At 42.9% G+C, this 26,304-nt stretch overlaps 1 protein-coding gene across 2 annotated transcripts in view; it reads right to left on the bottom strand.

Annotated features, from left to right (window-relative positions):
• SGSM1 (small G protein signaling modulator 1) overlaps positions 1 to 26,304 on the bottom strand; it is a 444,365-nt gene that overhangs the window by 109,241 nt on the left and 308,820 nt on the right. The window contains exons 13-19 of one of the 2 annotated variants that reach the window (XM_073582650.1): positions 20,339 to 20,440; positions 14,324 to 14,462; positions 12,994 to 13,058; positions 10,104 to 10,249; positions 7,782 to 7,910; positions 7,225 to 7,407; positions 3,869 to 3,940 (exon numbers count right to left, since the gene is read on the bottom strand). In XM_073582650.1, coding sequence (XP_073438751.1) covers positions 3,869 to 3,940; positions 7,225 to 7,407; positions 7,782 to 7,910; positions 10,104 to 10,249; positions 12,994 to 13,058; positions 14,324 to 14,462; positions 20,339 to 20,440 — 836 coding nt within the window. The remainder of the gene's footprint in view (positions 1 to 3,868; positions 3,941 to 7,224; positions 7,408 to 7,781; positions 7,911 to 10,103; positions 10,250 to 12,993; positions 13,059 to 14,323; positions 14,463 to 20,338; positions 20,441 to 26,304) is intronic. The other variant, XM_073582649.1, reaches the window with a different exon arrangement.

The raw sequence follows: 26,304 nt of genomic DNA, 5'->3' as shown, positions 1-26,304 counted from the left end.
TGAGGTCACTTATAGGGGGGTTTCTGTTGTTTTGGCACTTCAATAGGTCTGCCAATGTGACATGGCACCCTCAAACCAGTCCAACGAAATGTGAAATCCAACATGGCGCTTCTTCCCTTCTGAGCTTTCCACTGTGCCTCAAAAGTAGTTTTTGTCCACATATGGGGTTTTGGTGTGCCAGTAGAAATTGAACAACAAATTTTGGGGTCCATTTTATATTGCTATCCTTATGAAAATGCAAAACCTCGGTGTTAAAACAAAATTTTTGTGGGAAATAATATATATATTTTTTCATTGTCACAGATCAACATTGTAAAACTCTGAAGAACCTGTGGGTTCAAGCTGTCACATGTCTAGATAAATTCCCTGAGGGATCTATTTTACAAAATCGAGTCACTTGTGGGGGGTTGCTACTGTTTAGGCACATCGGTGGTTCTCCAAACGCAACATGACACCCGCAGACAATTCCATTAAAGTCTGTGTTCCAAAACGTCACTCCTTCCTTTCTGAGTCCAGCCATGCACTCAAACAATAGTTTTCCCCCACAGAGTACTCAAAAGAAATTGCACAACATAGTTTGGGGTAAATTTTTTCTGTTACCCTTGTTAAAATAAAAAAAATTGGGGATAAAAACATTTTTGTGGGAAAAAGTTTTTTTATTTTCATGGCTTTAATTTATAATCTTTTGTGAAGCATCTGGGAGTTCAAGGTGCTAACCACGCATCTAGATAAATTCCTTGATGGATTTAGGTTCGAAAATTGGGTCACTTGGGGGCTTCAACTTTATGCACAGCAAGGGCTCTCCAAATGCGATATGGCGTTCGCTCTTGATTCCAGACAATTTTGGTTTCAAAAATCTAAACGTTGCACCTTCCCTTCGAGCCCTGCCGTGCGCCCAAATAGAAGTTTTAACCCACATATGGGGTATCGCCTTACTCAGGAGAAATTGTACAACAAATTTTGGGCTACATTTTCTCCTGTTAACCTTGTGAAAAAAAATTGGGTCTAAAGTAACATTTTTGTGAAAAAAAGTTAAAAATGTTAATTCTTTCCTTCCACATTCCATTAATTCCTATGAAGCACCTGAAGGGTTAATAAACTTCTTAAATGTGGTTATGAGTACTTTCAGGGGTGCATTTTTTAGAGTGGTGTCACTTTTGGATATTTTCTGTCATTTAGGCACATCAAAGTCACTTCAAATGTGACGTGGTCCCTAAAAAAATGGTTTGGTAGACTTTATTGTTGGAAAAATGAGAAATCGCTGGTCAACTTTCAACCCATCTACGGTAATTTCCTAACAAAAAAAAATATGTTTCAAAAATTGTGCTGCTGTAAAGTAGACATGTGGGAAATGTTATTTATTAACTATTTTGTGCGATATAACTCTCTGGTTTAAGGGCATTAAAATTAAAAGTTTGAAAATTACAAAACAATATGCCTTCTGTTTCTGATGTCCAAAGAACGCTCAGTAATAGATAATACAGTGCGCTGAGGCTGCCATTGTTCTCATCAGTGCAGGTCCTGTTTATACAGGACAATGCACTGCTGCCGAGAAAGATTATCTTTTGTGCAGCCCAAAAGATAATTTCACTCGATGAACAAGCGTTTTTCTTGCTTATTGTGTGATCACCATCCTATTCAGACTGCACAAATATTTTGAAGTGAGAATTCCTAGGAATGTTTGTTCACGATAATTGTGCATTGGACCATAAAAGGGTTGTCTACTACTAGGACAACCCCTTCTTGATCAAAATGTTTGGCCCCGATAATATAATAAAGCTTATACTCACCTCCTGTGCCGATGCTGTTCCTGCAGTGTTCACACTAGCTCTCCCCGGGGCTCTCATGCGGTGTTGTTACATATGATGTCAGTGCCCAATCAGCGCTGGCATCCCTGGGCGCAGGGGTAGTGATGTGTCATTCGCGAACGATCCGACACAAAGAGCCGGCTCCCTGCTGTGAACGATGGGGGCCGGCACCCCAGTGACAGCCACTAAAATCCCTGAATGGCTCTCAATGGGCGTAAAATCCCGGTGTTTGGCAGACGTAAGGCTGGTTTCACATTTGCGGTTTTTTTCGCGGTAATTTAGCGCTAAATAGCGCATGCGTTTTTTTTTCCTATACTTTGCATGGGATGCGCTTATGTGCGCATACACATGCGTTTGTACGCGTTTTACCGTGCATGCGTTTTTTTGCGGTATGCGCTCGGGCGCACAAAATGCAACTTGTTGCATTTTTTGTGCGTCCGATTTGCCTCAAAAAAACGCATGCGCGCGCAATGCGTTTTTTTACAGCAAGACACCCAATATAAGTCTATGGGTGCGCATTGGCATGCTTATGTATGCGTTTTTTTGCACATGCGTTTTTTTTTTGTTAACCATGGAATTTAGGGGTTTGGGTTAGAGTTAGGGTTAGTTAAGGGGGTTTAGGGTTAGGGTCAGGGTTAGGGTTAAGTATGGTTTGGTTAAGGGTTAGGGTCAGGGTTAGGGTCAGGGTTAGGGTTAAGTATGGTTTGGTTAAGGGTTAGGGTTAGGGTCAGGGTTAGGGTTAAGTATGGTTTGGTTAAGAGTTAGGGTCAGGGTTAGGGTTAAGTATGGTTTGGTTAAGGGTTAGGGTCAGGGTTAAGTATGGTTTGGTTAAGGGTTAGGGTCAGGGTTAGGGTTAAGTATGGTTTGGTTAAGGGTTAGGGTCAGGGTTAGGGTTAAGGTTAGTTAGGGTTTGGGTTAGGGTTAAGTATGGTTTGGTTAAGGGTTAGGGTCAGGGTTAGGGTTAAGTATGGTTTGGTTAAGGGTTAGGGTTAGGGTCAGGGTTAGGGTTAGTAAAGTCATGGTTTGGGTTAGTGTGAGGGGCCACCTAATGTTGGAAAAAAACGCAAACGCGGTAAAAACGCACTAAAAACGCATACAAACGCATAAAAACGCTGCGTTTTTTTCATGCATGCTCATAAAAATGCTTGAAAAAAACGCAGCAGTTGTACGCTTTTGTATGCGTTTTTCAATGCGTTTTTTTGCGGGAAAAACGCGCTGCAAAAAAAAGCAAGTGTGAAACAGGCCTAACTCCGCCCACCCAAACAAAACTCCGCAATTTAATTGGTTCCTAGAAAGTGGGCGGGGTTTATGTGGTAGGTGGGCGTAGTTTTGGACGCCTGAACATGTACGCAATAGGGATCCATTCAGGATCCAAAAAGAGCCGTCTCTTTTTTGTGAACGGAGCCGTGAGAGCCAGTTCACCAAAAAGAGCCGGACTGCCCATCACTACGCAGCGGTCACATGTCAACACTGCACGATAGCCCTGGGGAGAGCGAGTACCAAACACTGAGGGAACGACTCCAGCATGGGACGCGAATATAGGCTTTATTATTTTATACGGGCTAAGCGAGGCATATGAGAAAAAGATGTCCAAATAGTGGTTCTTTAATTAGTTTACGTCTGCACTTGTGAAAACTTTAAAAAAAAAAAAAGTTTCTTTGGTGTGGGGAACACATATCTACACTCCATGAAAATGTATCTACCTGGAGACTGAGCATAATGGTCGAGTAAAGTGAGAACTCACTCTCCAAAATCTGTCTTTAGGAAAATCTTATAAGAAAACCCTACAAAATTTCTACAACTAGAGTGAATGTCAATCCAAAGCACAATAGAGTCAATTCTGTGCAAAAGTTCAGCAACGGAAATTATACTAATATTAATGCATTATTCAATTACAAGCTACAATTGTGAAAAATGTGAGAAAGTTTTGTATCTGAAGGAAATTAACACGTCCTTCCTCCCATTCAAATCAAGCATAAATTACAGTATATGCATATGAACATGTTTAGCTATTGGCATAATAACACGTCTGCTACAATATCCAGCAAACCTTTCCTTACCTGTGTGCTTGTGCTGGAGTCACTTTGCAGACGAGCATGATTTTGTCGATCAGAACTACAGCTCTGGGAAGACTGAAAATACAATTTAAATGCAATGGTATTGTAATGAGCATCAAAGTTGTACTTCATTGACATTTTTCGATATAATCATTGTAGTTTTAGAAACTGAAACCTTCAAATGTATCTATCACCAGATTTCAGAATTCACGTGGCATAAATTATTAAATTATCCAGAGGAGGCTGATACAATTATAAACCTGACAGTAAGATGAGCATTTTATTGCCCACCAAGTCTGACTGGCAGCTGCAGCTTGTTCTGAGCAGTTTAAGGGTGTGTGCACACGTTGCGGATTTTGCCGCGGATCCGCAGCGGTTTTGTTCCTGCGCATCCGCAGCAGTTTCCATGAGGTTTACAGTACCATGTAAACCTATGGAAAACCAAATCCGCTGTGCACATGCTGCAGAAAAATCCGCGTAGATTTGCTGCGGTTTATTTTCTGGAGCATGTAATTTCTTTTTTGCGGTTCCGCTGCTGCAGTTTCCCTCCCGGGACATACAAATCAATCTCTCTCTCTCAAGTGAGGTAGGCTTGTGATATACAGCCTCATTTGCATATCAATTCAAATGTTAATTTCTCAGTAACAGAGGAATGGATTGGCCATGTAAAGGTATTGCTGGACTTGTCTGCATTCACAAATACATAGTGTGGGAAGTGAAATCCAGCTGAAGTATTCCCTTTAAATGAAGCATAATACACTTCTATGTACATCTTACAAATGCCTGTAAATAGTTTTATTTATCATGTTCTGTTTTTAAAGGGAATCTGTCACCAGGTTTTTGTTACCCCATCTGAGCAGAATGATGTAGGGGCAGTGACTGTAATTCCAGCAATGTGTCACTTAGGCTAGTTTCACACTAGCGTTTCTCAGAGATGCGCAGGGCTGCGGACGTCCTCCGTGTAGCTCCACCCATTGCCGCACCTTCTCCTGTCTGCTCCGCCCACGGCCGCATGCGTCCTACGTACCTATCTTTAACATTAGGTACGCAGGCCGTGCGGATGTATGCGGATGCGTCTGCATGCATCGTTTTGACGATGCGGCGACCTGCATTGGATGCAACGAGTTGGATTTTTTTTCACCGCATCGTCAAAACGACGCATGCAGACGCATCCGCACAGCCTGCGTACCTAATGTTAAAGATAGGTACGCAGGCTGCATGCGGCCGTAGGCGGAGCAGACTGGAGGAGGTGCGGCAATGGGCGGAGCTACACGGAGGACGTCCGCAGCTCTGCGCATCTCTGAGAAATGCTAGTGTGAAACTAGCCTTAGACTAGTTTCACATTTGCGTCATTGTGCGCAGTGCATCATGCGCAAGTAGAAACGCATGCAAAAACGCAAGCAAACGCATCGTTTTATACACATCAGCGTACGCATGACGAAAAAAAACAACGCAGCGTTTGCATGCATTCTCTAGGTGTCAAAGTGGACTGCCAGTGCCAACACCTTATTTTTATATACACTACCCCCCAAACAATGTTTCTTTGTGTAGGGGGTGGTTTAAACCAGTGTCTAGATTTGTCTACTCAAAAAATATCCAAGCGTATGCCTGCGTTCCCATAGACTGTAATGCGTTGTTTTGACGCATTCCGTGCACAATCGTACGCATGCGGTTTTTTTACGCCTTTGGGCGGACCCAAAAAGGCAACATGCTGCGAGCGGCGCATCTAGATGCACACCTAGAAAAACGCATGCAAACGCAAGACCATGCGTACGCCATGTTAACCGTAGGTACGCCAATGTGAAACCAGCCTTACACTGCTGCTTGCTCTAGATTGGATAAAATCAATGTTTTATCTGCTGCAGATCTTGCAGTTGTCTGAATGTTGATGTGATGTCTCAGGATTCGACCCAACAGTTTTGTGTTTGTCTACCGGCGTCTCTATCCACTGAGCCACTGGAGATCCGGTTGCTGGTCAAGTGCTGATTACCATGTGCCTTTTGAGCCACTCCTGTCTTATAGCAGGTGTTTTCCAAATACTATTTGGCCTATCCTATCACTCCGCAGGGGCCTTTATTTGAACCTCAGTGTTACTTCTGTTCCCTGCTGGTGATAGCTTACAACTACCCAGTTTGGTGATCCTTTTGTGACAATCTGTTTGTGTCTTCTCTAGGAGATAACTGTGTGGTTTTGGTAGTGTGTATTTCCTTATTCTCTCCCATTTGCTTGGTCGCCCCTACTGTTCCTTTGTTTTCCACTTTGTTGTTTCTTTGTATGATTGCAGTTTCCTTTCATCCCAGTCTGTTACCCCTGTCTGCCCGGTTTGTGCTATCCGTTTCACGTCAGTCCCATACCATCCAGAGTGGGGGAGGGAGTAGTTTCAGTGTGCATTCAGGAGCACAGTAAAGTTGGAGACCCAGGCCTCTCTACCTTCAAGAATACTTCTGGAAAAGGGATAGTGAGGGTCTCAGCTCAAGGGACAGTTGCAGGCCCTCCCTCTCCCTTACTTCAGACTGGCACATTGTGACAGCTGAGCTCTGTATAACCTGCCCTAACCACTGATTGGCTACTTTCTTTTCACATTGTGCACAAGCAGAAAGAAGGGCTATACAGAGCTCATGAATATGTAGTACTAAATGGCACAAAACAACTAGTTCTCTATTGATAAATAGTGATTTTATCAAAACTACAGCAAGCAGCCAAGTAAGTGACTCATCACTGGAATCAGGGATCTCTGTTTTTACACTATGTTGGTCTCAAATTAGGTGGCAAAAACCTGGCGACTGATTGATTCCCTTTAATAATCTGATGTTATTCTCCATTCATACAGAAAAGTAGATTCATAATTTGCAAGATACCTGTTACCAAAGAGCAGTGCATTGTGGAAGCCCTGATGTCAATTACATAGTTACAAAGTTGAAAAAGCTTACATATAAATTGACAGTATATACAGAGTAAACAGCCCACATTAGAAAGTTGCTAATCTCTTTAAAGAAAAGAGGGAAAATCCTTTTGGAGTCCTATGGCAGTGTAAAAGCACAACCTTGTACAATATTCTATATTTAACTTTAATAACTATTTTTTTTTTATCAATTTTAGGGTCCCTATGTATACAAAAAAATAACTGTGATAACAAGGGTGTTCTACTGGTGATAGAAAAATCAGTTATCACCTTGTCGGTTTTTCCTCCTGACCTTTATACTAGATATTTATGCTGCTCCAAGGTCTTTAGTTAAAAATATCTCTGTATATTAAATAAATAATGGTCATTTCTGGCGATGGAGCCTGTAAAGATAGGAGTTGGAACTCACAGCTTCACAGTAATATTATTAAATTGCATCTTGAATGCTGCAACCAACCTCATTGCTGACTGTGGAGTCCCTATGCATCATTCTCTGGATTTGTATGTCTAGACTGGCTCCAGAAGAACACTTCAAGAGAGCCGCTGCGTGAGATTCCTTCTCTCTCTGCCGCACAATAGCCTCACAACCAAGCCACTCTGCCATAGTTTGTTCATAGCAGGCCCGGATTTGATCGTCCACCTAGCCCAAGGATAAAGCAAAGGCAAGACAAAATGTCTGCCGTGAATTCACAATAACATCAGAGTATGACACAGATGACTGCATGCAATACGATCACCACGGGTTATTAAAGCCTAATGATTTTCTTATGATCAGGTCTGTGTATCATAACATTTAGAAGATTCCCACAGTGTAATAATACTATATGGAGCCATGCCAAACCGGCACTGCTTAATCAAATGTCTGCTGAAGCTTCCGGTTATAAGTAGACTGTGTCTAATATTAGAACGGTAAAGTAAAATGAATATTATGCCATGTTTTGAAAGAACATGGTGCAATACATATCATTGCAATTCTTCGTTGGAATGGAAGGTTTACTCTGAGAAGTACGGTACCTCTCTCCTCTCAGCATTTGTCATCCCAAACTTATAGTGCCCAAGAAGAAAAGGCCAGACTTCTTTACGGATCTCATGCGGAATTCCCCCATTATAAATAAGACGCAAAAGTTCTTGCTCTTCATACCTCTGATTGAAGAGAAAAAAAAGACATTTTGAATACTCCTTATGCTTATATTATTTTTCTACAAATAGCATAATTCTGAAGAAAAATGCTGCACTTTACATAATCAGCAAGCAAAGTAACTGAGACCTTCTGGAGAGAGGGTTTGGACTTTATGAATCAATTAGGCGAAATCTTAGTTAATTACCTATTCTACAACATTTTAGCTCTAACAACCACAATATTAACTCACTTTGTTTCCAAGTTTTGGAACAGTTTTTACCTTCTGGTCAATTTAAACTACCCGAGTCCTTTTGGATTCATAAATTGCAAACCCTCTCTCCGAAAGGTTTAAATAGGGAGCATGACTGTTTTTTGTAGGTTTAACATCTTCTAGATTTTCAGGTGTGACCCTGAGTTTTCCTCTCCCTTTTACCTGTTTTTATTATATGCTAATAAAACTATTGTAGTTATTATGTGTATTTAAGGTGCGCCTTTAGTCTTTCTTATATATCCATCATTCACTGTGAGATTGAGTGGACTTCTGGAGAGGTTCTCGGCAGAGATTTCTAGCGTCTGTCTGCCTTCATGGACCATGTAATTATCTATTACTTTTAATATTTTTGTCCACATGTACGATAAACACACACATGACTGTAACATGTATATCTCATAATCCTTTATTTAAAGGGGTTGCCACTACTTTAAATTAACCCCCCAATGTATCCCCCCGGGGCCCCTAATGAACTTTGGAAATACCTTATGTTGCCTATACTGCCTGTGAGCGGCGCTATCCGTGGCCGCTCACAGGCAGCACGTGACCCAGCACTGACGTCACGACAAGTGAGGCGTGACTCAGTGCTGGGTCCCTGTGGTGGCTGCTGGGTTGTGGGCAGGGTTATCCCCCGCATCACACCCAGCATCCACCGCACGCTTTCTCAATGAATGGTCGCACGGTGGATGCCGAGTGTGACATGGGGGGATAACCTCGCCCACAGCCTGGCAGCCAACGTGGAAGGCGGAAAAGGGACCCCTGGCTGCTGCCAGCACTTGTCAGACGTCAGAGGAAGCAAGAGGTGGCTACAGCTGGGGGTCCCGTGCTGCCTGTGAGCAGCCAGCTATAGCGCCGCTCACATGCAGTATAAGCAACATGAGGTATTTACAAAGTTCATTAGGGGCCCCGGGGTGATACATTGGGGGGTTAATTTAAAGTAGTTGACAAATCCTTTAAGCCATTTGGATGCCGCATTTGATTACCAAACAAATGCAACTTGAAAATATAAAATATACATTAAAATGTATTTCTACATAAATATTCTAATTTTTAATGTATTTGGCTATTTACGTCATTTTTGTACTATGTGTCTCCATTTTAATTTGTCTTATTCGCTTCCATTTTATCCTTTATGTTTTCCCTCCACGTTTATTATTTAATCCATTATGTTCTAATTTCCTCTCAAGTATATCCTCTTTTCTGCTACTGCAGTGCCTTGAAAAAGTATTCATACCCCATGAACTTTTCCATATTTTTTCATGTTACACTCAGAAACTTAAATTTAGTTTATTGGGATTACATATGATAAACCTTAACCCAAAATAGTAAGTATTTGTAAAGTCTAAAAGAAATGATATGTGGTTTTCTAAATATTTAAAAGATATAAATCTGAAAATTGTGACGTGCATTGTATGACGCCCCCATGAGTCAATACTCTGTAGGACCACGGTTCTCTGCAATTAATATAGCAAGTCTTATGGGGTATTTTTCTATTAACTTTACATATCTATAGGCTGAAATCTTTGCCCGTTCTTTTATTGCAAACCAGCTCTAGGTCAGTAAGACTGCAAGTAGTGCATCTGTGAACAGCAAATTTCAAGTCTTGCCACAGACTCTAAATGGGACTTAGGTCTGGACTTTGACTGGGTCTTGTTGTGTTTTCCATATGGTGACAGTGGGTTTGGGTGCTCTGTACTAGCAGAACAAGTGCCATCTATCTAACATTTAAATATTGTTTGTAGGAAGACGCCATTAAGATTTGATGTGGCACCATCATATAGCGCTGATAATGTGGAATATGACCAAATAAAGGTTGTTGACTCCTGTTTTACAAAGTGTAGATAAATCCCCACGGAGCAGTTAAATGCAATGTGGCTTTCTAATTAACAATTTACATTGTAATAAAGTATTAAGAAGGGATTTGCCATAAAAAATATTAACTCACCGTACTATCTTCCAAATATTTTTGCCACATATCTAAAGTAAGGCCGAAGCTTGCATCAACTGGGACATCAGGATAGACTATTTTGTGATTTACCAATGCAGATAAATGTGTTCTAACAGTAGACAAGTGTCTGCAGTAGGCAAGCCCTACAATAAAAAATTAGATTTTTCTTTAAAATAAAAAGGAAAAACACGCATCTCATATTATATATACACACACACACATATTATATTTTTTTTTTTAAAGTGAAAACTCAGCAACACTAGCATATTACAGGGTTGTACAATGATTACCCTTAGAAGAACAACTGTGATTGACAGCTGTCTTTCAGTGGTATTGGACAAAATAGGAGCAATTTATAACATTCTTTGTTCAATAAGTCAGATGCAGTGGTCAAAAGTGATCAAGTGACGGCATTCTATGTAATCAAAAGTATGGGGCCTCCCGCAGGGGTCATTGGCTAAATATGGCAGCAAAGGACACTGCCCTATGTAGTTGACCAGGTCAGTTTTTCCACTGAGAGTCACCAAATCTATTAGTTTACTGTGGTAATATAATGTATTAACTCTTACAAGTAAAATAATTATCAAGTCTTAGGCTGTGTGTCCACGTTCAGGTTTTTTTCGCTTTTTTTTCACGTTTTTCACGGCAAAAACGCTTAAAAAACGCATACATTAAGCATCCCATTATTAGAATGCATTCTGCAATTTTTGTGCCCATGATGCGTTTTTTTTCCCCGCAAAAAAAAAACGCATCGTGGAAAAAAACGCAGCATGTTCATTAATTTTGCGGAAAATCTGCGGATTTGCCACTATGTTCATTGTATTAGGATGCTCCAGAAAAAACCGCACAAAAAACAAGAAAAAAAAAATGCGGATTTCTTGCAAAGGAGTCCGGTTTTGCTTTGGAAAAATCTGCTTACGTGGGCACATAGCCTTATAGTGGTATAAAAAAGTTAAATAAAATTCATGAAAATTTGTAAAAAGTAAAAAACGTAACAATACAAGGAGTAAAGTTAACAAATAGTGTATACTGCATGGTAAACAGCATAAATAAAAAATATTCAAACAGCAGAATTGCCTAGTGGGAGGACGGGATCACCATTCCACAGTGAATATGCCTTCCTAACTCCGCCTTTCTTTTTAATGATTGACAGCACAGGCTTCATTTACTGAAGCAGGTGGAGGAGCTGGGTGGCCTGTCTGACTGAGGTATGGTATTCCAGACTACACAGGCTCAGTAAGTCACTAGTTTGTATTTTACTTCGAAGATTGTTTTCTTGAAAAGAAGCATATGCATTTTGTAACTACAGGTAAGCTTCTTCTAGGGGAAAGCTGCACTACATGGATATGTGCTTACTTCATAATGTAAGTAGGCCCTCAGAGTGCCCTTAAGGGAGGAATTGCTGGGAGTTTTTTTTATTTTGCATCTTCTCTAAAGGATTAAACTACATGAGGTCGAGTCTACATATTGTGAATATGTGGCTGAATTTTGTCAATTTACTGTGGTGATATGAGGAGACATTTACAAAAGTGATGCTCACAGTGCAACTTGCTTTGCAGCATGCCCTGTACATATGTTGAAACACCAATTATCTTCAATACAGAAAAACCTTTTCACTGCAAGTGGTAGCTGCTTACTTGGTTTAAGCGTTGGCTATTGGTAAACTTTTTAGAAATAACAGAAAAAAAAAATGCATAATAGCAAACTAAATGTAAACGCTCACTTTCACATGCACATCAGCAGTGCTAGCTTCTATCAGATTCTAAGCTTCCACTCAGGCAAGTCTTAGTGAAGGAGGATATATATACAGTATTCCCTTTAAAGGGGATATCCGGAACTTTAGAAAAAAAAAAAAAAAAGGCTTTCAGTTGCTAGCAGAGGCAACCAACTACCTGCCTGTTGTACCCAGTGCCGGTCACTGACCGCTCCTGCCAGAGATTCAGCTACTCCTTGTCGACAGAGCAGCAATTTCTCTTCCTGTAGACAGGGCAGGACTACTGGTGTCATATTAATGGACAGCCGGCTTCTCTAAATTAGGCAGCGGAGAGTCGGCTGTCAATCAGCATAACACCAGTAGTCTTACCTTGTCAACAAGAAGAGAATCTGCAGCTCTGTTGACAAGGAGTAGCTGAATCTCTGTCAGGAGCGGTCAATGACCAAAGCCGGGTACAACACACAGGTAGCTGCCTCTGTTAGCAACTACACGCCTTTACTTAAAAAATAAAAGTCCCAGAAATCCCCTTTAATTACTGAAAATCTGTCACAAAATTCAAAGCAAAGATATATTGACTTGAATAGCTGTGTGTATAGCTGCTGTGTCAGAGAGATCCAGTGATGAAAATCTTTGAGCGGTGCTACTAAATGGGTTTTGGTGCGTTATCGATTTGGAAACTGTTACTCCAACAAAGTGATCTTATATGATCATATATCTAAGAGATGTCAGCAGAATCTAGGTGGAATTGAGAGACACTGATCTTAAAAACAATAGAATATACTTCTTGTATTCCCATGCCAGTTTTTCATGGTTGAGATGGGAAAATCTGTCTCTATACAGGAGACTCAAACTGTAGGGATCATGGAAACAATCATGGACTGAGCTTAACTGTAAATGGGAGTTAAGGAAGAAGTGAAACAGTGACTAACTGTTTCCATCAGTACGTCTTCTACAGGTGTTATGGAAACATCAGAGCTTAGCCATCTGCTGCACCTGTAGTCCTGATCATGTATGATTTGGGAATCATTTACTAGTTTCAGGGAATACGATTTAATTCCAAACATTACTGGTGTGGAGATAATCATCATATGTGTAACATGTGGATAGACAGATGAATAATCTGATGAATAAATCAATAGTGAGATAGGCAGATAGATGGAAAGATGTACTTACATCCATAGAAGGCTCTGGAGACAATTTGATACTTCATATTGTCGCATAACATTTTAAGAGGTGCTCTTAAATAAAAGTAGTTTCAGGTTAAAAATATTTCCATGGTAAAATTATTAGCATACAATTTATCATTTGATTTTTGAATACATGGCCACTTTTATATTCTGAATAAAAGTTTAGATTTATTCTTTACAACAGTTTTTTCATTTATACATATACTTAGTCTTCCTAAAAATTGTAACTTGGTGAATAAATTGCATAGCGATACTTATTTTGTACTCATCTCTGAGCTGCGCACTTCAGAGCAGCAATCTTCCAGAATGGTTTACTGGCTATATGTCTTCACAAGTTTACACCAGTAAATTGCAGTCAGGGAAGTGTAACCCCAAGCACTGTACAGTAATTTGATGCACATTGAAACTAAAGATGACAGTATACATTAGATGTACATCTGACAAATGTATCTGGGTTTCCCAACTCTATCCCAAGGACAGAGATAAAGATTGAGGTGTTGGATTGCTCAGGGTAGTAGTGGGAATAAAAGAGGAGCAAACAATGGCTACATATAACCTGGTGACAGGTCCTCTTTAAGGCTAGTTTCACATTTGCGGACGGAGGGCTGCGGACTTCCTCCGTGAAGCCCCGCCGCGCCTCTCCCGGTTAGCTCCACCCATTTCTGCATGTGGCTTCATGCGGCCTGCGTACCCTATCTTTAACATTGGGTGCGCAGGCCTTGCTGCAGTATGTGTCGTTTTGACGATGCGGCGCCCGCATAAAATTCCAACATGATGCGTTCTACGTGGGTCACCGCACTGTCAAAACGACGCATGCGGCGGCATCCGCATACTGCGGCACAGCCTGCGCACCCAATGTTAAAGATAGGGTACGCAGGCCGCATGCAGAAATGGGTGGAGCTAACCAGAGGATATGCGGTGGGGGGCGGGGCTTCACGGAGGAAGTCCGCAGCCCTCCGTCCGCAAATGTGAAACCAACCTGAGTGCGCAAATACAGTTCTGAATTATATACAAACTCAGCTGGTAGCGGCTTATCTCCCAGACAACAATAGGAACAGCCAATGGAAATCCAACCTGCCAGATCATTGTCGCTCTCTTTGATGCCCACTTACACATTAAACACCCAAACAATCCCACTAAAAAAGTAATTTTTTCTTTTCTTTCCCACAGGATGTTGCTATAAGAGGGTCTGAAGCAAATTAAACTTATTTTTATTATATGAGCACTAAGCAATGGCCCAAATTCACTATTGGTGTTGCATCAGAAGTTGCACTTTTTTTTAGCAAAAGTCAAGACAAATTAATTTATGCACTTACCTCTCATGATTGCATCCATTGGATGGACCTCCATCTGAAGATCCACTTTGAGAACATGAGGAGCAGGAGGATTTGCGAGTACTGGGCTGCCACATTGAAGGTAACCCAACCCCCTGAGGATCTATAAAATCCTGAGGCACTAAAGAGGAACACAGTATTAGAAAATGTACCGAATATACTGATCAAAAACAATTTTTTTCAGAATCTGGAGCAAATCACTGCTGGTGATAGATTTGATTTAATAAAGCAATTTGCTATACAGTCACGAATGTGCACTCACCACGGGAAACAGGAAATATATCCAGTGTCTTTTATGCAACAGACTGAATTGGGAAGTGAGTTAATCTTTACAACACTGCGTAAACCCATGGCACCTTCAACAAGTTAAAATTCTCAACAAGAGGTCAGGCTTGTCATAATGTAAGAGGGACTTGCAATTGTAGGCTAGACTTACATTCATAAATAGGAAGTGCGCGACACACTCCCTACTAAAAGTGCTAAGTATAATCTGACCACACTGAATTGATTTACTCAAGTACCGTAATCGCATTTTTTTTTTTAATTTAAGTGTTTTCAGGACATTGATGACAATGGTCACAAAAGGGTTAAACTATCTGCGCTGTTTGGGGGATAGAGAATAACCATGTCTGGAAGTGCACATTCGAAGACGTAGCCAAGAAGATATCTGTACCACATACCATCAGGAACACAAAGGCAGATTTTAATCAATAGAATTTAATTATTAGAATTTGAAAAATATGATCCGATTAAATGCTGAAGGCAGGGTCACTCAGAGGGCAGCCGAGATGCAAGCGCAATGCGGCTTCTTCATCAAAGTCACAGTGCGTATTGTATGCTTATTGCTCATGCCTGCACAGTTCCTGCATGATCACGTGGACATTAACAATATGCAAGCGATCTAGAGTCATTTTGTTAGAATCCATCTGACATCCGCTTCAGCTGTAATGAACCTGAGTGTCGACTGCTATGTGTGTGACTCTACCCCAACTGAGAAAAAGAAGTGGCAAGTGCTGGAAAGCAGGCGTCTCATGCTCATTTATAACAGTTATGATTGGACAGTAATTGAGAGAATCTGCACAACCTGTATTGATCAAAAGGCAGTACACCTAATTACCCATAATTCTAAGCACTTAGAAATGAGTTTGTGTAACAGGAGAAGGTAGGCAGTATGAGCTGGCAACAGCTGCAGAGAATGCGTGTGTGTATATATATATATATATATATATATATATATATATATATATATATATATATATATATATACACACACACACACACACATACATACACACTCCTCACATTTTTGTTAATATTTTATTATATCTTTTCGTGGGACAACACTGAAGATATGATTGGTGTGCCCTCTAAATAACTCAACACACAGCTGTTAATGTCTAAACGCCTGGCAACAAAAGTGAGTACACCCCTAAGTGAAAATGGCCAAATTGAGGCCGAAAGTGTCAATATTTTGTGTGGCCTCCATTATTTTAAAGCACTGCCTTAAATCTCTTGGGCATGGAGTTCACTAGAGCTTCACAGGTTGCCACTGGAATCCTCTTACACTAGTCCATGAAGACATCAAGAAGCTGGTGGATGTTAAGAGACCTTGCGCTCGTCCACCTTCCATTTGAAGATCTCCACAGATGCTCAACAGGGATTAGGTCTGGAGACAATTCTTTAGCAAGGCAGTGGCTATCTTAGAGGTGTGTTTCGGTACATTATAATGCTGAAATGCTGTCCTGTGGCCCAGTTTCCAAAGAGAGAGGATCATGCTTTGCTTCAGTATGTCACATTACATGTTGGCATTCATGGTTCCCGCAATGAACTGTAGCTCCCCACATCCGACAACACTCATGGAGCCCCAAACCATGACACTCCCACCACCATGCTTGACTGTAGGCAAGACACACTTGTCTTTATACTCCTCACCTGATTGCACCACACAAGCTTGACAATATCTGTACCAAATAATCTTATTTTGGTTTAATCAGAGGACAGGACATGGTTCCAGTGATCAATTGCCTTAGTCTAGTTGTCTTCAGCATCCTGCGGGCTTTCTCATATATCATCTTTAGTAAGAGGCTTCCTTCTGGGATCACAGTCATGCAGATAAATTTGATGCAGTGTGCGATGTATGGTCTGAGCACTGACAGGCTAACCCCCCCCCACCTCTTTAACCGCTGAAGCAATACTGGCAGCACTCATACGTCTATTTTGAAAAGACAACTGTGGAGACACAGCATTGTATTTCAATTAACCAGACGTATATTTTTAGCAAACCAAAAAGAATAGGCTGTATTTGTATGCTGGCTTTAGAATTTAAACATTTCTTTCTGGCTGGTCAAGAAAACAGACTTTTGATTGTGTTAAGGCCCCTTTACATTTAGCGATGCACCAGCGATCCCGACAACAATACGACCCGGTCAGGATCGCTGGTGCATCGCTAAATGGTCGCTAGTGAGCTGCCACACAGGCAGATCTCACAGCGATGTAGCGACGCAGCAGCGGTCGTTACTTACCTTTCAGACGCGGCGATCCTGACGTCCTCCCGCCCGCGTCCACGCGTCGCTCGTCGGCGCCAGCAGGAAGCGCCAGATGAGAAATGGAGCTGCGCGATCAGCGACAGACAGCGGGCGAGGCGGTCGGAGGTAAGTATCACACAGCGATATTGCTGCTGCGTCACAAAATCGGTGACGCTTTAGCGATATCGCTAGCGATATCGCTATGTGTAAAGGCCCCTTTAGCCTGTAATATCGATTTGTATTGTGGGCTTATCCTTGATGACTAGTCATGTTTACTGATATGCTAATGAATCATTCTCTAGGCCAGGTAGTTTGCTGATTTTTAAAACAGGATGAAAAACTATGCAAATAGATTAAATAGTCAAGCAATGCTAATTGATCTCATCTCCTTTCTTACCTTTTATGTAAAAACTGAGTGAAGGACACTTACTAAGTATAAAAATAGGTTACATGCATCGGTATAGACTGACAGACAGAGAGACAGCCACAGATTCTGACAAGACATCCCAACATCCAGGGGATCCTACAGGACTGCTGCCAGTTCATCATGGCTCCATCTCGAGGGACACAGATCTATCATTCTACAGGAAACAACCTAGGGGTTTTCGGCCTCGGCTGGAAGAATACAGATCTGCTCCAATGACCATCGCTGAACCAAGGATATGTTTGGAGAAAGCCAGGATTGGGACCCGCTGGTCGCCTGGCTTCATGGAGATGTTTGGGTCAACTGGCCTAGTTCCTCAATTTACTGTCATCTTCCTAAGCTTGTCGTTACCTCCTCTCTGTGCGTGCCACATGTGAAGTAGCCGACCCTGGGAGCTCTGAAGTAACAGCTGCCATTATCCTGGCGAGTCAGCGGAAGCGTGAGACTCTAATGTACACCATCTTGGGGTATTTTGCTGGGGATGTTCTACATGTTTTCTGCCTGTTTTGTGGTTCAATAAAGCATTGCCACACTGTTTTACCCTCACCCTGTGTTGTTTGAGTAGCGTTATGCCCACATTAAAAGGACAGCAGGCATTCGGCGGGACGATACCTGGTCCACGCGGTTTCGGCTAGCAGACCTGGGCATCCGCTGAACCCCTGTGTCTGCACAACAACCTCTGGATATGATGCAAAGCACATGCAGTCAACTTCTTTGATCGACCGAGGCCATTTCCGAGTGGAACCTGTCTTGTTAAACCATTGTATTGTCTTGGTCAATGTGCTGCAGCTCAGTTTTAGGGTGTTGGCAATCTTCTTACGTAGTAGGCCGTATCTCATTAGTAATTAGCAGTCCTATTCCTATATAGTAACATTCAGCATTTAAGGGTATGGAATATGGTGCGGCCGCTACTTATAGCTACTCATTCCCACTAACCAACCACTGTCAAGTGTTATATACTTGCTCCTAAGCCTCCCCAACATGTTTCACCAGCGAACTGGCTTCGTCAGGGGGTTGAGGCTGCAGTTGTTATGAGCTACTCAGAGAAACCCAGCAAGACTGGCACCAAATCAGCAAAGGCGCAGCCCCAGGCGCACATGGCGCAAGCAGACCAGCTAGGCGTGCCCTTGAGGGCCGGGAATACTCTTCAACTAGCTCTCAGAGATGGGAGACTTTGGCAGAGCCCTTCCCAGGCCCACTGTTGCCTGGCAGCAGGCGATGCAGCCTGTGCCTCGTCTAGAACCAGGTCGGTACCTCTGCAAGAACCCTTAGGAGTGTAGCACAAAAAGACCAGGGAAAGAACCCTAAGGAAAGCCCTGAAAAGAAGCTATCAATATTGCCTGCACCAATCACCTCCAAGGCACATGGAAACTGTAATAAACAGCAAAGACCTGAGCAGGGTTAAATAGCACGCCTGATGCTGAAGGAATTGATCAGGTGTTGACTACCTTTCAATCATCCCTAGAAAATCACTCCCTGCTAACTTGCACAGTAAAATGGACAAAATCCCAACACAGCCTAGTACCAGAAACAGCAGCGTCCTGCGTTGCATGGCAACCCAGGAACACAGCGTTCCATGTTCCCCGGGCAGTGAAATACATCTCGCCTCCTCACACATCCAACTACTCAAGAATGCAACACTCCAAGAGATTGGAAAGGTTTTCCTGAGCGCATGGTAGCTCCATCTCCAGGGTCAGAACAATGGCTGCGTTTGCGACCGGAGCAGCGTCACACCGGACCCGAATCATTCCCAGTTGAGTGCACAGAACCACAATCACTAACACCAGTATGCGAAAGTATGAGAATGATGGCACCAAATTTAGCACACCTGCTCCCTATTCAAACCTGAGACCTTGTAATACTAATGAATCACATGATACTGGAGAGGGAAAATGACTAATTGGGCACAATTTGGCCATTTTCACTTAGGGGTGCATTCACTTTTGTTGCCAGCGGTTTAGGCATTAAAGAGAACCTGTCAGCAGGATTTTGCTAAGTAAACTACAGGCATTGTTATGTTGGTGCTGTTACCCTGATTAAGAGAATACCTGCGATGAAGAAATCCGCTTTGTGGTTCTTGTGTAATGTTTGTGTGAAGTTTTCATTTAATTATGTTTGTGCCTTGGGCCGGGACTGTAGGCAGGTCTTATCTTGGTGTTCTAGGCCAGGGCACCAAGAAAAGATCTGCCCACATGCCCACCCCAAAGCACAAGCATGTTCGTCATCATAGAGACAGACAGAGAGACACAGACAGAGAGACAGACATAAAAAGAGAGACAGAAACTCTCATATATATACCACTCATATGTAGACAGCCCCTTCCAGAGACCCCGCCACAGCATCACAGAGTATGTCTGCGACCCCGCCACAGCATCTCTCTTCTGTCTTTCTCTCTGCACCTCTCTCTCTGTTTGTCTGTCTCTCTCTCTGTGTATCTGTCTGTGTCTGTATCTATGATGATGAACATGCTTGTGCTTGGGGGTGGGACTGTGGGCAGGTCTTTTCTTGCTGCTCTGGTGAAGAGCACCAAGATAAAACCTGTCTACAGGCCCGCCCGAAAGCACGAGTATATTATGAAATGAAAACTTCACACAAATATTACACACGAACCACAAAAATGATTTCTTCACTGGGAGTATCATTTTAATCAGTGTAACAGCCCCAACATGACAATGCCTGCAGTTTACTTCGCAAAATCCTGCTGACAAGCTCTCTTTAGTTGCAGAGTGTTGAGTTATTTTGAGGTCACACCAAATTTACACTGTTATACAAGCTGTACACTGACTACTTTACATTGTTTCAAAGCGGCATATCTTCAGTGTTGTCCCATGAAAAGATAGAAGATATTTACAAAAAATGTGAGGGTTGTACTCACTTTTGCGAGATACTGTATACACACACACACACACACACACACACACACACACACACACACACAATGCTGATTGATGAAAACAACCTGCATATGTTCAGGAAAGTCATCAGATTTGTTTGAAAAGATGTTGGCGCCAGCACATACAAAATCAAACAAAGTGTGTTAAAGCAAACCCGGGATGTCACGGATATGGCAACACTCCTCAGCATGTGTTTGGATCACTGAAGTTTGACTTTCAGGCCTCAAATAGTAGGTGGAGGTGGAACATGGGGAATGTGTTAATGAAAGATGAAAATGATGGTGCACTGTAACTACAAACAAAGAGAAGCATAATGAGAATACTATACAGTTATACCATCATTAATACTCAATGACGTATGTTGAAAGAGCATTTTAGCATTTACCGGTACATATTGGCCCTGATCTATCATTGCCATTGTGACAATTTGCTAGTTTTGTACCCTTTATCTTTGTACCCAAATTCATTTTTCTATTTGCACCTTTTTTGAAGTCTACTTTGTCTATTTAGTTTTGTTTTCAGCTGGATGAAGTATTTTTTTAATCAGATTGTTATAATGAAAATGTGAATAAAAACTAACAAGTAAAAAACAACTGTATCACCATCCATCCCCCCCTCCCAACACCCCACACCCCCGCCTGGTCCACAAAAGAAATAAGAAAATTATACACAAAAAGCACAAATCTTATGAAAATATAAAATACATGCACATAAAAGTGGATAACAGTGGATAACAATGTCGACCAAAATCAGCTATTAGACGAATAGGTTCGCTGCTGGCAGACCTGGGGTGTCCAGTCAACCAGCCCAAATTTGCTCAAAAGTATTCGGTCGTCCCCTCTTAAGGTATATGGCTTTTTCTCTATAGAGTATATAGTTTAATTTATTGATGTATTCTGTCCGAGATGGCACCTTATCAGAAATCCAATGGTATGCTATCAGCTTCCTAGCAGCATAAAGCATTCTGGCAACTGCGGTTTGAAGGTATTCATCTCCCCCCACATCCTCCACATAACCCAAGACACAGACAACAGGATCTCTCGGGATATCCTGTCCTGTAGTCACATGGATCAAATTAAGGACCAGAATCCAAAATACCTGCAGGCAGGGGCACGTCCACAACATATGCAAGATATCAGCATTCTCGAGCGTACATTTAGGGCACTGCGAATCCCTCCTCATCCCCATATCAAATAACCATTTAGGGGTTCTATAAACTCTATAAAGAATATACAATTGGGACAAACGATTGGGTTCACTAAGAGACAGCCTGGGGACCATCTGCAGAATAGATTCCCATTGATCCCCTGAAATGGCGCCCAACTGTTGCTCCCACTTCGCCAGCGCTCCTATCGGATGCTTCACCAAAACCATTGAAAGAAGTCCACCGTACACAAACGAGATTAAACCCCTAGTGGATGCCTGCAGCTATGCTATTCATTTGGTCCTGCACTGTGTAGGCATGCCGCAACTGCAGATACTGGAAGAACAGAGTGTTGGAGCGGAAAATCCCATCTCAGTGTGTCAAAGGACTTAAAAACCCCATCCTCCACTAATTGCGACAGCCACCAGATACCTATTCGCCTCCATTGCGCAAAATCTTTAAGCGACCTCATTTGCGGCAAATACAGGTTATCCCAAATAGGGGAGTATTTTGTGAAACCCGTGATTCCTCTTAACTGTTTAATTTTATCCCACACTTTAATCATGAGAAGGACCGTAGGATATCTAGACGCCCAAGGTCTAAATCTGCCCGCCTCTAAGTTGGATAACAGCGACCCCTGACCCACAAGAAACCGTAAAATCAACTGGCCCCCCGCTGTCTCCGCTGGGAAGCCCTCCATTCCCCCCGCCATGTGCTGACATTGAGAGGAGAGAAAGTAGAGCCATAGATTGGGCAGCGCCAGCCCCCCCTCCTCTTTAGATTTTTGTAAATGTTCCAATTTGATCCTTGCACCCTTTTTTAACCAAATAAGTTCTCCAAATATGGCATTAATTTTGTAAAACCTATTTTGAGGGAGCCAGACTGGGGAGTTGTGAAGAACATACAGAAGCTGCGGCATGATCACCATTTTCAGTAAGTTCACTCTCCCCACCACAGAAAGATGCAACTTAGCCCAGGCCTTAACCTTTCCCTTAATCCTGGCCATCAGTGGCGAGAGATTCAAATATTCAAAATCCATTAATTAGATATCATAATACCCAGATATTTGAAAGTCGTTACAACCGGCACCTGTGTGACGTTGATTGGGATCGGATCTAAAGGGAGAATCGCAGATTTTTCCCAGTTAATAACTAGTCCCGAGACAGCACCAAAAGAATTAAGGAGCAGCATCACATTATGTAATGATCTATCAGGGTCAGCCAAGAACATAAGCAAGTCATCAGCACAGAGTGCTACCTTCTCCTCCAGTCCTCCGTATCTGAACCCCTCGATGCCCTTATCATATCTTATTCTGGAGGCCAGAGGCTCTATCGCTAAAGCAAAGAGTAGCGGGGACAGAGGGCAGCCCTGCCTCGTACCTCTATAAAGAGGAAAAGGGTCAGACAGTGATCCATTTGCTCGTATTCGTGCTTTTGGTTCGGAATATAGGAGCCTGATCCAACTAATAAAACCCGGACCAAACCCCATACAGCGAAGTGTTGCCCAGAGGTAGGTCCACTCTACACTGTCAAATGCCTTGGCGGCATCCAGAGACAGGACCACACCCTCCCCCCCGCATTATCCGCCCTCACCTGCATGTTCAAATACAGTCGCCTAATATTTATGGCCGTAGACTTACGAGGCATGAAACCCGTCTGATCCGAATGTACTAACGATTCCACCACCTTCGAAAGTCGAGTGGCCAAAACCTTCGCCAGGAGCTTAATGTCCACCGTCAGGAGGGAAATGGGTCTATATGACGCCGGGAGTGTCGGGTCCTTGTCCTTTTTTGGCAGCACAGTAATAATAGCTTCCCGCATAGAAGATGGGCGAGCTCCAGAACTGAGACTATCATTGAACACAGCCAGCAAGGTAGGGAGTAGTACAGATTTATACTTTTTGTACACCTCAACCGGTAAGCCATCCACCACCGGCGCCTTACCATTGGACATAGATCCCAAAGCCTCTTCAAGCTCCCCCAAGTCCAGCGGCTCATCAAGCATACGTCTCGCCTAGTCAGTCAGACGTGGGAGTTTAGCGGGCCCCAAAAAGTTGTCAAAGTCTTCAGTCGAGGCCCTGGTGTGTGAGGAGTATAACTCGGTATAAAAAGTCTCCAAAATTCTCAAAATACCCGGTGTGTCATTGAAAAGTTGCCCACCCACATCCCAAAGGCCGGCTATAAACGAGGACTCCCCCCTGTGCTGAAGTTATAACCGAGAGCAAATGACCAACACTCTCCGCATTTTCAAAATATTGAACTGACTGAAACATACGTTTTCGTTTTGCAGTTTCTAGCGTCATTTTAGTCACCTTCAACTGTGCCTCTTTTAGCCTTTTCTGACTGGCGAGAATGAATCGCATGGAGAGAGCCTTTTCCACATCCAGCAGCTCATGAAGTATAATCTGAGATTCTGCTCTGGAATTAGATTTAAGCTTTAAAATCTCACGTATATACATGCCCCGCAGGTATGCCTTCAGAGTCTCCCAAACAGTCAAACTAGATGCTGAACCCAAATGAAACCGGAGATGTTCCTGTATCTCAAAGCTAAAGCTATCATTCTTATCCACTAGCTGCAGCCAAAACGGATTAAATCGCCATAACGGTTTAGTTTTCAATCTATTATCCCCCCCCTTGATTGTAATGGACATGGGCGAGTGATCTGACACTGTTCTCGGCAAATAATTAACGTCTAAAATTTTTCTCAGCATCAAATCATCACCCATAGCCAAATCAATGCGTGACACTGAGACAAAGGTAGAGGAGAAGCATGAATATTGGTAGACATCAGGATTACGACTTCTCCATAAGTCAGTCAGGGCTAGCTCATGTAACAAAACTCCGAAAGGCGTACGATTACCTCCCGGTTTCAGGGGTGCATGATTCCCTCTATCCCAGTGGGAGTCCAAAACATTATTAAAGTCCCCCACCAACATATACGGGACCCCCGGAAAGTCCCTCAACATGGTATGAATTTTATATATAACTTTGCTGCTATAAGGCGGGGGGATGTATATAGAAATGAGTATCATTATCTCAGCAAAGAGTTTGCAGAATAGAAAGACGAATTGCCCCTCCGTGTCCACCACCACCTGATTGCATGTAAACTGGGCGCCTGAACAGACCAGTATGCTAACTCACCGGGAGTATTGAGAGTACGTGGAATGATACCCATGTTGTATCCACCTCTTATTTAATATACCAAGTGTCTCAGGAGTAAGATGCGTCTCTTGTAAGCATACAACAGTTGGCTTTTTGATCCATTATAAAGGAAAATATGGCCTGTCTTTTTACTGGGGACTTTAGCCCTTTAATATTCCAGCTAAGTATTTTAACGTCACCCATTCTCAAGTCAATATACAGTCGGTGCCAATATCCACCGTGTCATAGTAGAGCTTACATTGTTGTGCACAAAAGTTACATAGGACCCGACAAACCCCCAGAACCCCCCCCCCCCCCCAAGAACTCTTCCCAACATGTCCCCCGGCAGCGCCAAGGGTATTTCAAACAAGGGCGATGTTATTCCCTTCCACATCAGTCAACGGGCGTTTCACTTCCTAACTGCTGCCCACACATAACAGGATGAGTCCCCACAGCACATGGCAACCATCTATAGCAAAACGACAACATGTCGAGCAGTTTCCTGCAACAGAACCGAAAGTCAAGACACCAGACAGCGCAGAAGTGTCCAAAGTAGCAAATACATCATCAGCCGCATTCCCGGTCTTCCTCATCCTTCCTCAGCTGCTGTTTATTCAGATCCAGCCAGTTCATAGCATCTTTAGCATCCAGAAAAAAGTGAATTTTGTTCCGGGCCTCGACCCGCAGCTTGGCCGGGAATATCATAGAATATCGGATACCTATGGCCCTTAGACGTTTTTTGATGTTCTTAAATTTAGCTCTCATTCTTTGGACTTCTGGCGAGAAGTCAGGGTAAAAAGAAACTCTGGAGCCATCAATAGAAAGGTCAGGATGTTCCCTTGAGTATCTAAGGATTTTATCCCTGTCCCTATAGTGGAGAATTTTAGCCAAGATAGGCCTCGGTTGGTAACCAGGAGGAGGAGGGCGGGTAGGAACCCTGTGAGCACGTTCCACAGCATATAAATGAGTTAGATTATCAGTTCCTATTTTCTCCTTAATCCAGGCTTCGATAAAAACAGTAGGATTTTTGCCTTCATAACGTTCAGGCATGCCAACAATGCGGACGTTGTTCCGTCTAGACTTGTTCTCTAGGTCATCAGTTTTGGCCCACACAGCAACCATATCTCTTTTAAGTTCTTTATGATGCTGCGCTGACTTAGACACAGTACCCTCCACAACTCCGACTCGTTTCTCAAGTTGCCCGGTTCTGTCTTTAACGGTGTGCAGTTCATGCCTCACATTTTGCATGGATTCTTGTAAATAACCCAGCTGAGTGAGCACAGAAGAAATAGCAGACCCACACTGCATAACTGCTGTCAGCACATCTTTGATAGTAGGTTCAGTTGGCATTTGCAGCTGCAGTGCTTGGAGCTGGCTTTTGTTTTGCTCCACTAGTTCTCCCCAGCTGGCTGCAGCGTCCTGCTTCTCCCGACCTCCAGAGCCTGTGGCCTCCTCCTCTCCCCTCTCTCCCACCTCCGGATCCATACCTTCACCTGCAGACTCCAGCTCTTCATCTGTCTCCTGGAGGGACTCGCGCTCTGCCTCCTCCACTCTGGCAAAGCGTCTCAGCCGGGCTGCCACCTCCCTGTTCCTGGCCTCACTGTCTGCAGCTGCTTCCTCCAGAGCACGCACTGTGTTAGCAGCTCCATCTTGGGACCCAGGCCCCAGCTCATTAGTCACTCTTCTCTGACCTTTTTTTCGCATGATTTAGGGCTAGAGGCTGAATGTCTCTGTCCAGCGGCACCCGCAGGTCTCAGGAATGCACACAGATTAGTTACTGACCGTGCTGTGGGGATATAATGGCAGTAATCAGTAGCTGTGTGTGGGAGCTCAGCAG

This window comes from Dendrobates tinctorius, unplaced genomic scaffold (genome assembly GCF_039654945.1).
Source record: "Dendrobates tinctorius isolate UK_male_01 unplaced genomic scaffold, ASM3965494v1 ptg000073l, whole genome shotgun sequence".
Lineage (NCBI taxonomy): Eukaryota > Metazoa > Chordata > Amphibia > Anura > Dendrobatidae > Dendrobates > Dendrobates tinctorius.
The sequence above is the reverse complement of the archived record's forward strand: the minus strand, read 5'-3'. Positions and strand labels throughout refer to the sequence as shown.